The sequence below is a fragment of the Choloepus didactylus genome, chromosome 7 (assembly GCF_015220235.1).
Source record: "Choloepus didactylus isolate mChoDid1 chromosome 7, mChoDid1.pri, whole genome shotgun sequence".
Lineage (NCBI taxonomy): Eukaryota > Metazoa > Chordata > Mammalia > Pilosa > Megalonychidae > Choloepus > Choloepus didactylus.
The window spans coordinates 17,840,162-17,856,125 of record NC_051313.1 but is presented as its reverse complement, the minus strand read 5'-3'; the positions used below and the strand labels follow the sequence as shown (position 1 = coordinate 17,856,125).

The window sequence follows — 15,964 nt, the reverse complement described above, 5'->3', positions numbered from 1 at the left end:
GATGAATCCCTAATTGATAATTTATGTATCTTCATAAAGTGATTTAAAATTTTCTTAATTTTTAAATTCTTTGTTGAAGGAAAGCTTTGGGGGTTCCTGGAAAGGGGTAAACGAGTGCAGGAGTTGATGGAGGAGCCGTGTCGACTGCCAGCTCCAGTTTCCCACACCTGCCGCTTCTCTCCTGCAGCAGCTCCCTAAGGGCTCTGGTGCTTTCCACAACGGTGGTTGCAATAAGTGGTGTGGGTGGTTTGGAGCAGGGGCAGCTGTTCTACCACAGGAATTGTTTGTTCTTTGGGTATTTTTAAGTAAGGTCAAGCCTGCTTTTATTTTAGGAATCTCAAAAAGAGTTTATAGATTGTAAATCCCAGCTACAAAGGGCAGAGATAGGGAGTTATACTTCCAAGAGAAATAGAAAATGATTAATTTTCTTGTTTAAAACAACAAACACACAACTCACTTCTGTAAGTATACTCCAGTTCATATTTTGGATCTCCAGGGCAACATAACTGAAAGGAATGGGGGGAAGGACCTACAGATGCTACACAGGGAGACTGAGTCAAAGCACAGGAAATGCAAAAGATACAGTCTTAGATGTGAGGTTTCCTCTCTACTCACTCAGACCACAATGGACCTCAGAGTTACTATCATCTACTGTTCTTTGAAAGGTCACTTAGCCATAAATCATCTGTTTTAAGTCTCAAACTGTTTAGGCTGCATCCCAATGAAGACCCTAAGGCTACATCACCAGTGAGCAGGGGAGCTTACCAGCCATTCACCAACTAATTCAGCCCTCGACAATTCAATACTGCACTTGGTTTCACCCACGGTAATCTGCAAGGCATTTTGGGAACTACTACTATGTTTAAACATGATTCCTAAATATAAAGAGGTAGACTATCAATTTGTTTAAAACTCCACCTTGTAGGTATATCCCTCTGACATCCTTTTTCTAATAGCCAGAGGCTACTAGCTATAACTGTGTCCAGAAATTGACAAAACCCAATGACTAAAAGAAAAGAAGTGATAACCAAGGTAGGGTTGCTTCGAGGATTAAATAAATTAATCCATGTAAAGCACTGAGAACAAGTCTGCCACATAGCAAGCACTCATGTGTTTGCTACTGACATTATTATTAAAATAAAACATGGGTGCGAATTCTTATTTCAAATATTTTTGAGAAAAAGCTAGGCAGAACTTTTCATTTTCAATTTGGTTGATTGGATCCATAGAATTCTTCCATGACATGCATGTTCAGGTAAAACTTTAATCTTTCATTAGATACTACATACTACAGCTGAAATTACATTGAAACTGCAATAAGAACCTTTAATGGCCACTGTAAATAAATTACATGGAAGAGTATTTGTTTTACCCATTACAATTCATGTATTTTTAAGACTACTCTTAAAGATTTGGGATTGTAAAGGAAATAGATTTGGAGTAGCATAGCATCTTAACAATTCCATAAACTACTTTGATTGTCTAAATGCACACAAGGGGAAAATGTTTCACATTCTCAAAGTCCCCCTAAATAGTGGTCCCACAGCCTCCACCTTTAATTCTGAAGGAAGACATCCATCTTTAGTGCATGTTATCAGAATATATTTCCTGGAATCCCTACCAAATAGTCCTAGTAATAGCCCCTTGGATCTCACACACCCTTCTGAGATTCAAACCCACTGTCTTCCTGCATTACCCCATTACCACTCCAAGGGGAAAATGGGAAAAATCAACTGGGCAATATAATCAGAGAGCATTGTACGTGCATAAAGATACCTGATAAGGGCACTTTAAGAAGGGAAACATTTTAAGAATGTCCTTCCGAGGAGTTCTGCTGTCAATCAACTTTCTTCTTATTTCCAAAGTCTGGCTCATCCTGTTGTCAATTTCTCTCCAGTTCTTTTCTGTTTTCACATATTCTTGCTGCAACCAGTTAATATGTTCATCCATCTCAGCATCTAAACAAACAGCTTCTTCCTGAAAAATATTTTCAAAATATCAATATATACCATGTTTCTAAGTGGCAGTTTGACATTTCATGAAAACCTTAATCACAGCCTGTTATTAATGCACTCATAAAGCAAACACTGCCATGTGTAATTACACTTGGCTTTGAGCAGGGTGAAAAAAAAGGGGCAGTCTTTAATGCTGCAAACAAACTAGATAGTTAATCGCTTACTATGGAATTATATAGTTTTCCTGTCAGATCTAAAAGAGTTACTTTATTGCATACACACCCTTTTACACAGAAACCTAGATTATCCAGAATGTTCAAATTTAACAGGAATATTGTTTAATGCTAGGCGTTTATATTTTAGAAGACAAATGTTAGGAAGAGATAAAAAGTTTTTTAATTAAGATTTTGTTGTTGTTACTGTTTGTCTCTTTCCCCAAAGTACCAGTGCACAGCCAAGATCTAACACAGACTTAGAATTTTTGTTTTTTTAAATTGCCTTTTTACAGCTGCAGTACTATGCCATACAATTCAAATTCAAAACAATAAAAGTGGGCATTCTGCAATGCTAACTCATCGAACTCTTGCTCAGAATCACTATACATTCAGATACTATTGGGAATTGAATCATGTCCCCCACAAAAGACATGTCCAAGTCTTAATCCACGTTCCTGTGGGCAGGAACCCATTTGTAAATAGACCTTTGAAGATATTATTTAGCTCCACTGTGGTAAACTGAATGACAGGAGCTTACTCCAATGTGGTTGAAGTCTTCATAAGCAAAGGCAATTGGGCTTGGGAGAAGAAGCCAGAAGTCAGGGGAAGCTAGAGAAGCAGATGCAAGGAGAGAGAGATGGGCATGTGGTGGAGATCTGCTGGAACGCTACAGACTCCCAGAGAAAGCAAATCCTACCAGTACCTCAATGTTGGGTTTCTAGCCTCAAAAACTGTGAGCCAATAAATTCCCATTGTGTCAGCCAACCCATTAGGTTGCATTTGCCATAGCAGCCCTGGCAAATTAAGACAGATACATTTGCATGGAGTGGGGACAACCAAGAAATACTCTACATACTCTAGTTAAAGAAAGTTAATGATCAAAGACACGCTCAGCTTCGAGAACACATGGAAAAATATCTTTCTAGAAAAATCTGTTGAGAGGGCACTCAGCTGGACTTCACTTGAACTACAAGAGTTGGCAAACTGTCTAGCTGACCAGAATGTGCACAGATGTTCCCTGTAAAAGATGAAAAAGATGAGAAGAAATTGAAAATGCCCCCACATCAAGGCTTTTACAAGCACATTAAGAAAGCTGCAAGTAGATGCACCTCTGTGAACACAGGATGACTGGCAAGATGTACACCAAAAACAAATCCCTAAAAATATATAACTTATCCCAAACAACTAAAAATAAAGTCCTGTAATCTTACATAAATGTAATTAGAAGATCAAAATCTTTCTACAAAGACCCTACCAAAATCTACTAAACAGTCACAACAGAGAGCATTCTGAATTTATACAAATTGTTCCAGAGAATTGAAAAACAAAGGAATACTCTCCAACCCATTCTATGAAACCTCTATGACATTGATCCCCACATATGAAAGAAGGAAAATTGTAGGTCCATTCCACTTATTATTCACAAATTTTGGGGACAAGGAATGATTAACTTGGGTTTATCTCAGAATGCAAATGTGGTTTGATATTAGTAAGAGAACTTTGTAAACTAAAGAGAAATATCATTGATAAACTCATTAAATTTTATATACTTTCACACTGGAATCTGAATTTTGAGTCACTGCTATGGAAATATTTGGAGCAGAAAAGAAGTAGTTTTGAGAAACATGGCATATTAATGGTTCTTTAATCTCCCTGGATTATCTACCTACATGTAAATATCATATATTGAATTAACAATTACAGGAGAAAAACAGATGATCGTTTCAAAAAATGCAGAAAAAGACCTTTGATAAAATTTAACATTCCTTTGTGATTAAAGAAAAACTGGTTGTCAAAATAGGAATAGACCCACACATCTAATGGCCAATCAAGTTTTTACAAAGGCACCAGATCCACTCAACAAGGAAAGAATAGTCTCTTCAACAATGGGTGCCGGGAAATCTGGATATCAGTATGTAAAAGAATGAAGGTATTCGTCGAAGATCCCAGTTCATTTCCAGAGGAGTTTGTCGAAGTTGCCAGTTCGTTTCCTGAGGAGGTCATCGGACATCTTCCTTGGAGTTGACAGTTTGTTGACGGCTCTACGGAATTTGGACTTGTGCATACCCACAGTTGCGTGAGTCACTTTTACAATTTGATAATCAGAGACACCTCTCATTAATTCAGTTTCCCTAGAGAACCCTAACTAATACACAGGATTATTCAGATTCTTTATTTCTGCATGAGCCACTTTTGGCAAGTTGTATTTTTCTGAGAATTTATTCATTTCATGTTATCTATATTTAAAAATGTATTGATGTTAAAAAAAAAAAGAATGAAGGTAAACCGCTACCTTACAACACATAAAAATATTAATTCAAAATGAATCAAAGACCTAAATATAAGAACCCAAATTATAAAACTCTTAGAAGAAAACATATAGGAAACATAGGAAAATATATTCAGGACCTTGTGTTAGGCAATGGTCTCTTAGACTTTGTATCAAAAGCATGAGCAACAAAAGAAAAAAAAATAGATAAATGGGACTTCATCAAAAGTGAAAACTTTTGTGCATCCAAGGACTTCATTGTAAAGGTAAAAAGACAACCTACAGAATGGGAGAAAATATTTGCAAACCACATATCCAATGAAATTTAATACCCAGAACATATAAAGAAATCCTACAACTCAACAGCAAAAAGACAAATAACCCAATTAAAAAATGGACAAAAGACTTGAAAGTCATTTCTCCAAAAAGGATATACAAATGGCAATAGGCACATGAAAAAAGTGCTCAACATCATCAGCCATTAGGGAACTACAAATCAAAATCATAATGAGAAACCATTTCACACCCACTAGAGAGGCTACTATTTTAAAAACTGGAAAATAAGGATTAGAGAGGATGTGAGAACATTCATTCATTGTTGGTGGGAATATAAAATGGTGCAGCCACTGTGGAAAATAGCTTGGTGGTTCCTCAGAAAGTTAAGTATAGAAATACCGTATGACCCAGAATCCCACTTCCAGCCATATACACAAAAGAATTGAAAGCAGGGACTCAAACAGATATTTGCATATTGATGTTCATAGTGGCATTATTCACAATCACCAAAAAACAGAAGCAACCCAAGTCTCTATCAACAGATGAGTGGTTAAACCAAATGAAGTATATACCTACAATGGAATATTATTCAGCTGTAAAAGGTAACAAAGTCCCGATACATGAGACAACACGGATGAACCTTGAAGGTATAACGTTGAATGAAATAAGCCAGACACAAAAGGTCCAATAATGTATGAGCTCATGGGTATGAAATAATTAGAATAAGCAAATTCACAGAGTTGGAGCCTGGAGTGAGGTTGTCAGGGGTTCGAATGGGGGTGAGGAATGGGGAGCTGACACTTACTGGTGCAGAGTTTCTGTTTGGGGTGATGGAGGGGTTTGGGTGGTGGAAGCTAATGACTGTGGTTTGGCGCTCTGAATGTGATTGCCACCAATGAGTGGTATACTTGAATGCGGTTAGAAGGGGAAGTTTTTTATAAATGTCACTAGAGTAAAGCTTTTTAAAAAGTAGGACTATATGGCACAGACATGAACCCTAATGTGAACTCTCCTTAATACTGTAATTGTAATGCTGTTTCATTAATTTTAGCAAAGCTTCCACAATAATGCAAAGTGTTAATAATGGTAGAGAGAACTGCATATGTGTGAGAGAAGGGTATGAGAACTCTATTTTCTGCAAGACTTTTTGGATAAACCTACAACTTCTCTAATAGAAAAAAAAAGCTGATAAAAAATAGCAACAGAAAATACCAAAAGCCTAGAGCTAACCTCATTTTTAATGGTGAAATCCTTGAAGAATTCTCTTTAAAATCAGAAACAAGACACAAATCCTCTAACATACACCTATGTGGTGGTTTGGAGGTCTACGTAGCCCAGAAAAACATGCTCTTAAACTTAATCCTTTCCTGTGGGTATGAACCCATTGTAAATAGGACCTTTTGATGAGGTTACTCCAGTTAAGGTGTGACCCACCTCATTCAGGAGGGGTCTTAATCCTACTACTAGAGTCCTTTATAAGCAGAATGAAATTCAGACAGAGGAAAGAAAGCCATAGGAAGCCAGAAGCTGAAATCAATGGAATCTGGAAGAGAAGGGAGAGGCCACGAGGCTGCCAGGTGCATTGCCATGTGACAGAGAAGCCCAGGACCAAGGATCAGCGGCAGCCAGCCCCAGAATGCCAGTCTTGGGGAAGAAAGCATCACCTTGATGATGATTTGATTTGGACTTTTTCATAGCCTCAAAACTGTCAGTTAATAAATTCCAATTGTTTACACCAATCCATTGCATGGTGTTTCTTTGAACTGCCAAGGAAACTAAAACACCTTATAGTCAGCCTTATACTGGTGATCCTAGCCAGATTACTAAAAAGAGAAAATGAAATAAAAGGTAAAAAAAAAAAAAAAAAATTGAAAAGGCATAAACAGACTGTTATTGTTCATAGATGATGTGATTATTTACAGGGAAAATTGAAAATTATGTAAACAAAAATTATTAGAATTAAGGAGAGAGTTTGCAGAGTAACTTAATATAGGAAAATGTAAGCTTTAAAGCAATGCAATTTGTATTGATTACATGTTGAAGCAATTCTATTTTTTGGTATGTTGGGTTAAAATACACTATTAATATCTTTTGAAAATAATAACAATAATGCAATTCCACAAAAAACTATAAGGTACCAAGGAATAATTTTGTGAAGAAAATTATAAAATTAATGGAAAACATCAATAAGACCTAAATAAATGGATAGGTCTACCACGTGTATGATTAGAAAGTTTCTATATCATAAAGAAGTCAGCTCTCTCAACATAGAGCTATAGTTTCAATAAAGTTTCTATCCAATTCCAAGACTGTTTTTTTAAGAACTTGATCTGATTCTAAAATTCACAGGAAAAGATTAAAAATCTTAAGAATACCAGGGCACTCTGAAAAAATAATCATGAGGCAGTGATGGGGGTTTATCAAGACTTACTTTACACACACACACACACACACACACACACACACACACACACACACGGAGAGTGGGTATTCATTCAGGATAGTCAAATTTACTAGGGGAACATGAGAGTGGGGAAAGGGCTTTCCCAGAGACAGAGGAAGTTGGAGGCTGAGGCTAAGGAGGGGATCCCTGTCTTAGCCCTTCGCTCCTCCCAGGAGATGGATGGCCTTGTTCCAACAGGCTGGTTTCCTTAGCAATGCACAATGAGATGAGGAAACCAGAGGAGGAGGAAGGTCTGAATCGGAGAGATCAGGAGCTGCGAGCTGGCTGCTCAGTGTCCATCCCAGCAGGCAAAACTAGTGGGGAGAGTGGTGGAGGAGGAATCAATAGAAGCAGGCACAATTGCAGGAAAGAGGTCACTGCTAGCTGAGGAATTCCAAGAAATGAACACATTGAAGGGAAGCCTGGGAGCCACCAGAGGGATTTGTGACTTCAAAAGAATCAGCATAAACTAGCCAGAAGCATTCACTCGAGTTGGATTCAAGCAAACTGGATAAAGAGCTTATGCCCTGCAACCTTTGCCACGCCAGTATGAGTAGCAGAAAGCAGACCCCCTACTCCCACACCATAAGGGACCCACTGCTCCTTGAGACTTGGGTGGGAGAGCAGATAGCTCAGTTCTAGCCAACTTTTTAGTCTATGCTCATAGCTGGAACAGAAACAAGGCAGACTATTCCTATGTTAGATTTTAACAGAGAATTGAAACTGCTTTTGAAGTAGTAAGACACAGCACAGCTTGAAATGTACCATTCAACTTTTTCCCCCAGAAATAAAAATTCACCTTGACTTTCTCAAAACATAATTTTGACCTACATCGTGCAATCTGAATAAATTTACAAATAAACTTCTCTTGCTATAAAAATCTAATAATTCTTTAAGCACTAAGTTGAAAATCTACTTTAAAGGCACTATGTAAAGGTCCCACACCCAAGGGCACATCAACTGCAAACAGTGGGTCATGTCCCCTGCTAACCATGGTGCTTTCCATGGAGTGTCACCCACCTCACTTGCTTTCTAATATCCCCTAAGAGCGTGTTATTTGAGCCACCCACTTCGGAAGCCTCTAGCCACCCTGGCTCCTGAGCACCCAAGCTAGTCCAAATTGAAATGTACTGGAAGTATGAAATACACATGGGATATCAAAGATTTCATTTGAACAACTACAACAAAAAGATGTAAAACATCTCATTAATTTTTTTACAATGATTATAGGTTGAAATGATAATATTTGAAAATACTGGGTTAAATGAAATACATTATTAACTTTAATTCTGCCTTCTTCTTTTTACCTTTTGTCTTTTAATGTGACTACCAGAAGATTTAAAATTACATATATGGGTTGTAGTATATTTCAGTTGGACAATACTACTATCTCTGTTTTTAATTTTATTGTCATCAAATAGATTTTGGAAATGATGTTTCCCCCGTGTAACCTAAGCAGCCTCTGAGCTTAGCATTCAGGCACGTTTCATTCAGTCAGCAGTGAAAGTTTTCACCCATGCAAGAGTGCAATGTGCCCCCAAGTGCTCAGCTGCTTTGTAAAACTTCTCAGTCTTAGTAAATTTGCCGCCTGCTGATGGTAGTAACTGCATTATAGCCAGAACACAATTAACTGTCAGCATTTTTTTCAGTTCTTGCTGTCTTCTTCAGTTTTGCACCATGAGAAAAACATCTGTGGGAAAGGCCATGAAAATGATTAGTATTTATAAAATTAAGCATTATGTATAGGGTACCCTGAGAAGCAAACAGTTAATGCCATAAGAGAAATCCAAAGGAACTTAGTAAATAGTCTCAGCATTTGACATCTAGGCAGTTGTTGCTTAACTTTCAGTTCCATTTTATTAAGCCAAAGAAAGCTAACAGACAAAACAATTTCAGGTATTTCAAAGCTATAGTGTATGTGTATACCCAAGAAGTAGGAAAAGAAAATGTTTGAAAAGCAAGAAATGAATCATAAGAAGAGTGTTAGCAATTGAACTCACAGTAGTTAATTGATTTATTTATTCAGCAATATTTGAAAGGTTTTGGGACACAAGGACACTTGACAAGTGTTCATTAGATCCCCGTGTCACCGTCCTAGGCACCATGGAGTTTACAAAGGAAGCACAAGATAATCTCCCTACAGACACTCCCATGGCATTCCCAGCCTAGGTTTAACATGTTGTTTCACATCAGAGTGTGGCAAACTTTTAGTCTCATTTCCTGCATGGTTCAAACTCTAAGAAGTATTAATAAAACTAAGGTCACACTGAAGATAATCTATTCCTAGTATGGAGGACCTGGAAAGAATCTCCAAATTAATCACCTTAAAAAAAAAAAAAGAAAAGGAAACTAGGTATTTTATTCTAAAGCAAAATGAATTCCCTGTTTCAAGCTTTTTTATTCCAACATATGGTAATTCTTGGTAACTCTTTTCATGGCAACCCCAGCCTGGGTACAATGTAAGTGCAGACTTTGAAATCCCTGGGGAGGACAGCAGGTTGATTGTAAAGGACCAGAAATAGGTAGCACAATACTGTGTGATGGTGGCAAAATACTGTAAGTATAATGAACTAAGCTGAGTGCGGAGACAGTTGAAAGAAGCAGGCTAGGGTTGTGTATGCCACCAGAAGAAAAGCTAGAGGATAAAAACTGGGACTATGTAACTTAGCGAAACCTAGAGTGGATGATGATGGTGGTTAATTGTACAAATATAAGAAATTTTTTTATAAGCTAGGACAAACAATGCCTCCATCAGGTAACAAAGCCCATGCAGGGACAGGAGAGTAAGAGAAATAGTTGCAGAGCCTGCCATACTGTGCTTGGAGGTCCTGGCTGTTTCTAGGGATAGCAAGATTTATGCTGCTGTACCCAATGAGCCCCAAGCTCCAAGGCCTAAATCAACAGAAATTTATTTGTTGCTCCTGTGACATGTCTAACCTGGAGCCCTGCTTCTCATCTCCTTATTGAGGACCTGGTCCCACCATCTAGAACACCTTCGGGCACCAATGCAAGGAGAAGGGGCTGATGGGGGCCTGCGTACATGATCACCAGTGCCCGTGTCACTTCTGCTCACATTTCCCTGGTCAAAGCCCATCTCATGAAGTGAAATGCAGCCCTGCTGGGTGGCCAGAGAAGAACCGGTTTAACTTGTGAGCAGCAGAAATATCCACACTCGCCCACCCACTGGTATGCTTGTTAGGTGGCAGCGTAGCTTCTCCTATAGGATTAGCCAATCCAAGACAGGATTTTCCATTACCTACTGCCAAAAACATATTAACTGAGACACCAGAACATCCAACTGCCAAACCAGAAAAGTTTCCTAAATGAATTCTATAGCCAGCAAGACTATCCTTCAAAAATGAAGGAGAAAGTAGACAGTTCCAGATAAGTAACCACAAAGAAAAGTCTCCACAATGAGAAAACTTCACTGTAGTTAGAAAAACACAGAAGGAGAGAAGCAAAAGCCCCAGCAGAAACTTCAACTCCTTCCTGTACTGTACGAAGAACATAGAAGAAATTTTCACCAAATAATCCAATTTAGTGTGTCTTTACCTCATAAAAATACAGAAGAATCTTTTCAAAGCAGATGAAAAGATCAGCCAGGCATGTGAAGAGCTGGGCAGCAGGAATGTACAAGCTAAACTTCTTTCAGAAAACATTGAAAGAACACTGGTTGTTACCAAAATCAGCCTATTTCCCAGGAGAGAAAAGTTTATGATAATGGGTTGAGAGCTCTACTGGCTGAAAGAAACCTCAATAACTTTAGAAAAGAAAATTAGTCAAAAAGTATTAGTCAAAAAAGTATTAAGGAAAAATTTCAGCATTTGAAAAGTATCCCTATGCCCTGATAGCACAAATCTGGACATTTCACAGAGGTCCAACAAGACCACCAGGGAATCCCACCAATGATCAGAGCTCCAAGGAAGGAAGAGCATCAGGCTGCGAAAGTGTGGGGATCCTGGGCCCGGAGCCCCTTGTAGACCAGATGCCCCACCCTCACCAGGGTCAGGATGACAGAGCAGGATCCCCCCCATCAGGCAACTCTATCCACAAGAGGCAGACGGAGCTCGTCCTGGTGTTCCTTGCACTGGAAGTTGTTCAGGACCTTCTATTGGCCCAACTTTCCCACCTGAACCCAGTCCCCCTGGCCCAGACTCTAGTCACCTGTCAGAGGTCAGATGTTACAAAGGGATCCAGGGGCCATTTCTTGAGAAGAGGGTCTCCTTGTCCTTCCCCTTATTCTGGGGGTACAGATGAACCAACCTCAAATCCTCTCCTCTGGGGGCTTCCCTGACCCAGAGCTCGCTACACTGGCAACAAAAAATATCTCTATATGAATGCACAACTGTGAACAGTTGATTGTACACCAGGGATGATTGCATGGTATGTGAATATATCTCAATAAAACTGAATTTAAAATAAAAAAAAATTATCTACCAATGTAAAAAACTTTATAATAAGTGCTCAAGGATATTAAGTAATAAGCACTAAGTAATCAAACACAATGTGGTCAAGGCATCAGAACAGACTGATAGGCCAAAGGAAGACGAGAGTACTCAGAACTCACCCAAGTATATTTGGGAACGTAATACACAAAGAAAGTAGCACCACTAAATCAATGAGAAAAGGGTGGATTAGTAGTTGGTGTGGATAAAGTGGCTCACAATATGGAGAAAAATAAAACTGGGTCCCTGCTTACTCACACACAAAGATGGACTCCAGATGACTTAAGATGTATGTCTGAAAGCCAAAACTAGAAAATTAATAGAAGAAAGCACAGGAGAATACTTTTGTGTTTTAGGGAATGAGAAGGACTGCCTCCCACAGATTAACAGGAAAATCATGCCATTCCAGTAAAAAAGTAATTTTATGGAAGAAGAAACCCAAAAGGCTAACAAGCATGTGAAGAGATGCTCACACTCATTAGTTATTCAGAGAAATGCAAATCACAAGAATGAGGTGGCACTTTATACCTATTAGACTTGGCAAAATTTAAAGCAGGCTGGAGAATGCCCGGGGTTGGTGGGAACACAGCGATGTGCACCTCTGTGGGAGTGAGAAAAGCTAAGTGAATCTGGAGAGAAATTGGTCAAATGAAGTACCTGACACCCTGTGCACTGGCGGATCCACCCGTGGGTGCATGGTCCCAAGACAGGTCTGCAGGTCCATACCATGCAGATGTAGTGGCGTTCTTCCCCGGTGCAGTTTGTGGAGACAAGGGGTGGTCACAGTAATTAGAGTCAGTAGTCACATAGCAACATGAATGGGTCTTAAAAACAGTATCCGTGGACAAAGTGAGACAGGAATGAGACACTTGGCAAACCATGTACATCAGTCAAATCAGTCAAATACCTATTAACCCAAAATGACAGTGCACATTTTGGAACACTCTTTAGAAACAAAAAGATACATGGTGGCCCATGGGCAGAGGTAGCCCATGGGCATATGGTGGCCCATGGGCAGAGGTGAGGAGGAGGGGAACTAAGAATAGGGAATGGGGATAAGAAGAAAGGAATAAAGTGAGAGAAAGGCCTTGCATAAGGCAATTATAATATATGCCATGAAATGAAGAGTTTGATCAGCTCAACTTTTATTAGCACCCAAGATTTAAAAAAAGATAGTCTAATAAAAAAGTATAAATAGTATAATAAACTATAATAATAAAAATAATAAAAGATAAAGCATTAACATAATTCCAGCACACTACCATGCAGTTCTGTACAATTCCTATAAGCTTTTAAAGCCAGTATTTTTGTCAATCACTGCGTCTGATTTAAAATAGTATAATGTTGTCAGCAATTTGCTAAATTGGTTAAATCTGTTTGAGAATCTAATCAAATGTCTGTTAATAAAGAGGAGTAGAAGCATAATAAAAACAATTAAGAAAAGAAAACAGATTTATCAATTCAAGGGTTACAAATTATTTAGACCTAAACCCAAAACTTAGATGCCCGAGAAGCAATAGCACAGCTGCTGCGACTGAGTTGGCCCCACAGGTGGAAACTTGAGGGCTCAAGGATGGAAAGTCATTTTTAAACATTGCAGAATATCTAGCATTTTCTGGGACTTGATCTGGGTACGTAGTCTGGGTTTCTGCTAAGTATAGCTGTCCGTATAACCTGAAAAGTCTCTTTAGCCCCAGACGACAAGGAGTCCAGGTGTGTTAACATCCAGGTAGATGGTGTCCGTTACTGCTGCTGCTGGTTTTATAGCCAAAGAAAGCAAAGTTGAAACGCTGCTAAGCTGGCACAGGAGAGTGGGTGGGAGGAGGGTAAAGGACAAAGGTCTGCAGCCTCCTCTTAGACCCCACAAGTTCTGCAGAAGCCTGGGTGACCTGCGAAAGCCGCGTGATGGGACTAAGAAATCTCCCTTCCTTCGCTGAGGCATCTGCCATCAGGTCTTTAGTAAGGTCTTTCCAACCTCCAAAGGAAAACAGCCACGGCCACAAGAAAATCTCTCTCCCTCCTTTGTGTCTCCCCAAGCTCTTCCTCCGGTTAGCCAAACCCACCAACGTGCCTTCAAGGGAATGGGCCAACCCTGGCTTCTGGCCATCTCTGAAGCCTGGGACTTAATTTTCTATATTATGGAAACAGTATGTCTAAAATTTTAAAAGTTGTGGGAGATACGGTGATGGTTGTATTATGTGTCCACATGGCCAGGCTTAGTTCCAAGTTATTGAATCAAACTCTGATCTATGTGTTGCCGTGAAGACGTTTTGTAGATGTGGTTAACATCTACAGTCAGCTGACTTGAAGTAAAGGAGATTACCCTCAAAAATGTGGGTGGGCGTCACTCAATCGGTTGAAGGGCCTTAAGAGAAAAATCTCTTCCCAGAGAAGAAGAAATTCTGCCTCAAGACTACAGCATCACCTCCTGCCTGAGTTTCCAGCCTGCTGGCCTGCTCTACAGGTTTCATACTTGCCAGCTCTCCGTCACGTGAGCCAATTCCTCGAAATAAATATATATAAAGAGATTTTATATATAAAGACTCTATTGGTTCTGTTTTCTGGAGAACCCTGACTGATTCAGGTACCAAAGTGTGCCTCAATACAAATATCTTTAATTTTCAGAACTTCAAAAAGGAGATTAGAAATAATTTATTAGTCCATAGGATAAAATTCATGACGTAAGGAGTATATTCAATGCATTCTGTCCACCCACTCTTTTTAATGTTTTTATGTCTGCTCAACTACCACGGAGGATACAAAATACAGAAACACATTGTCTCTGAGATATTCTAGTGTAAGTTGTCCTGATCCTTTAATGCTCTTGGCCTTCCAGAACACTGGATCACAAATGGGGGTGCTACAGTCTTTAAAGGATCAGCAATGTGCAGCTACATTTTTAAGAGATAGGAAAGTAAATCCTCACCAATTAGATTTGTATGCTAGGAAAAATGTGGTCTCTGTAGAAGAGAACAATGACCACTTGATAATCCTTTTTTGTCCCAGCTGGCAGGAAGTTCAAAACTAAATTCTGTTACAATTTACATAATTCATCTCAGGACCTGGAACATTCAAATCCCTGTTTTTGTTTCTGAGTGTGGTTTTTTTGTTTTTTGTTTTTTGTTTTTTTTTTGTACCGAAGCCCCTGGCATGGGCCTTAGCCAGATTTACCAGATGATTTAGGAATGTCTAGGGGGTGAATGGAAAGGATCCCCAAAGGACAGAGACACACGAGGAATGGAGGGGCTTCGGAGAGCACAAACTGGCCCAAAGATGATGCATCAGCCCAAGAGAGGAGCTGCAATTTAGCCTTACGTTCCTCAGATTCCCATCCCTGGACCTACCAATGAGTTCCAGTGCTGGGGACAATTGTTAATTGTCCAATTTTACCACTTATTGGGGACTGAATCATGTCACCCACAAAGGACTTACATTCGAGTCCTAACCCCAGGTCCTGTGGGTGTGAACCCATTTGTAAAGAGGACCTTTGAAGATGTTATTATTAGTTAATCTGTGGACTCATTTATGATTAGCATCTGCAAAGATTTTATTTAGATGAGACCAAATTGAATCAGGGTGGGGCTTGATCCACATAATTGGAGTCCTTAGAAAGGCAAAGAAAAATTGGACACAGTCAGTCAGAGAAAGCCACAGGAGGAGACCAAGGAGACAGATCTCCATGTGACAGAAGCAGAGATTAACCTACAGGAGAAAGAATCCCAAAAGATCACAGCAAGCCAACACCAGAATGCTACAGACTACACAGAGCATGGTCACTGATTTGGACTTACAGCTTCCAAACCTATGAGACAATAAATTCCTGTTGTTCAAGCCAAACCATTGAGTGGTATTTGTCATAGCAGCTCCAGCAAACTAAGACACCATTCATCAATTCCAATGAATTTTGGTGGAACACACACCGCAGGAAAAAAAAGGGAAACCGAATTCATAAAATTTCAATTCTTTTATAAAGGAACTCCATTTTCAGTATACCAAAAATTAAATTTTGAAAACAAAATCAATTTATGCATAATGTAGCTATATTCCTTTACAAAAATGGCTTTTAATTTTAAGAACATAGAAGATTTAAAAATAAATAAAATTCTACTTTATCATGATTTTAATTTTTAATTGGAATTTTATAGTCAAAGTTTCTAAAACACTGTACCACTAAAATTTGAGGGCAGCCTTCATTTGTCTTTCTACTTTTTAGTCAAAGAGCAGACATAGAATTATATTATTGTAACTGTATGTGCTATATACACATGTGTTCTGAAAGTTTTTTAAAAAAATAACTGACATGAATTGAAAATCTCATTAAATGTTACACTAAGATATTTAAAAATACACACCTTAAATAC

At 38.9% G+C, this 15,964-nt stretch overlaps 1 protein-coding gene across 3 annotated transcripts in view; it reads right to left on the bottom strand.

Annotated features, from left to right (window-relative positions):
• Positions 1–15,964, bottom strand: part of SAMD3 (sterile alpha motif domain containing 3) — a 73,658-nt gene that overhangs the window by 7,170 nt on the left and 50,524 nt on the right. For all 3 annotated transcript variants that reach the window (XM_037844538.1, XM_037844540.1, XM_037844539.1), the window contains one exon: positions 1,777–1,977. In XM_037844538.1, the coding sequence (XP_037700466.1) occupies positions 1,777–1,977 (201 nt within the window). The remainder of the gene's footprint in view (positions 1–1,776; positions 1,978–15,964) is intronic.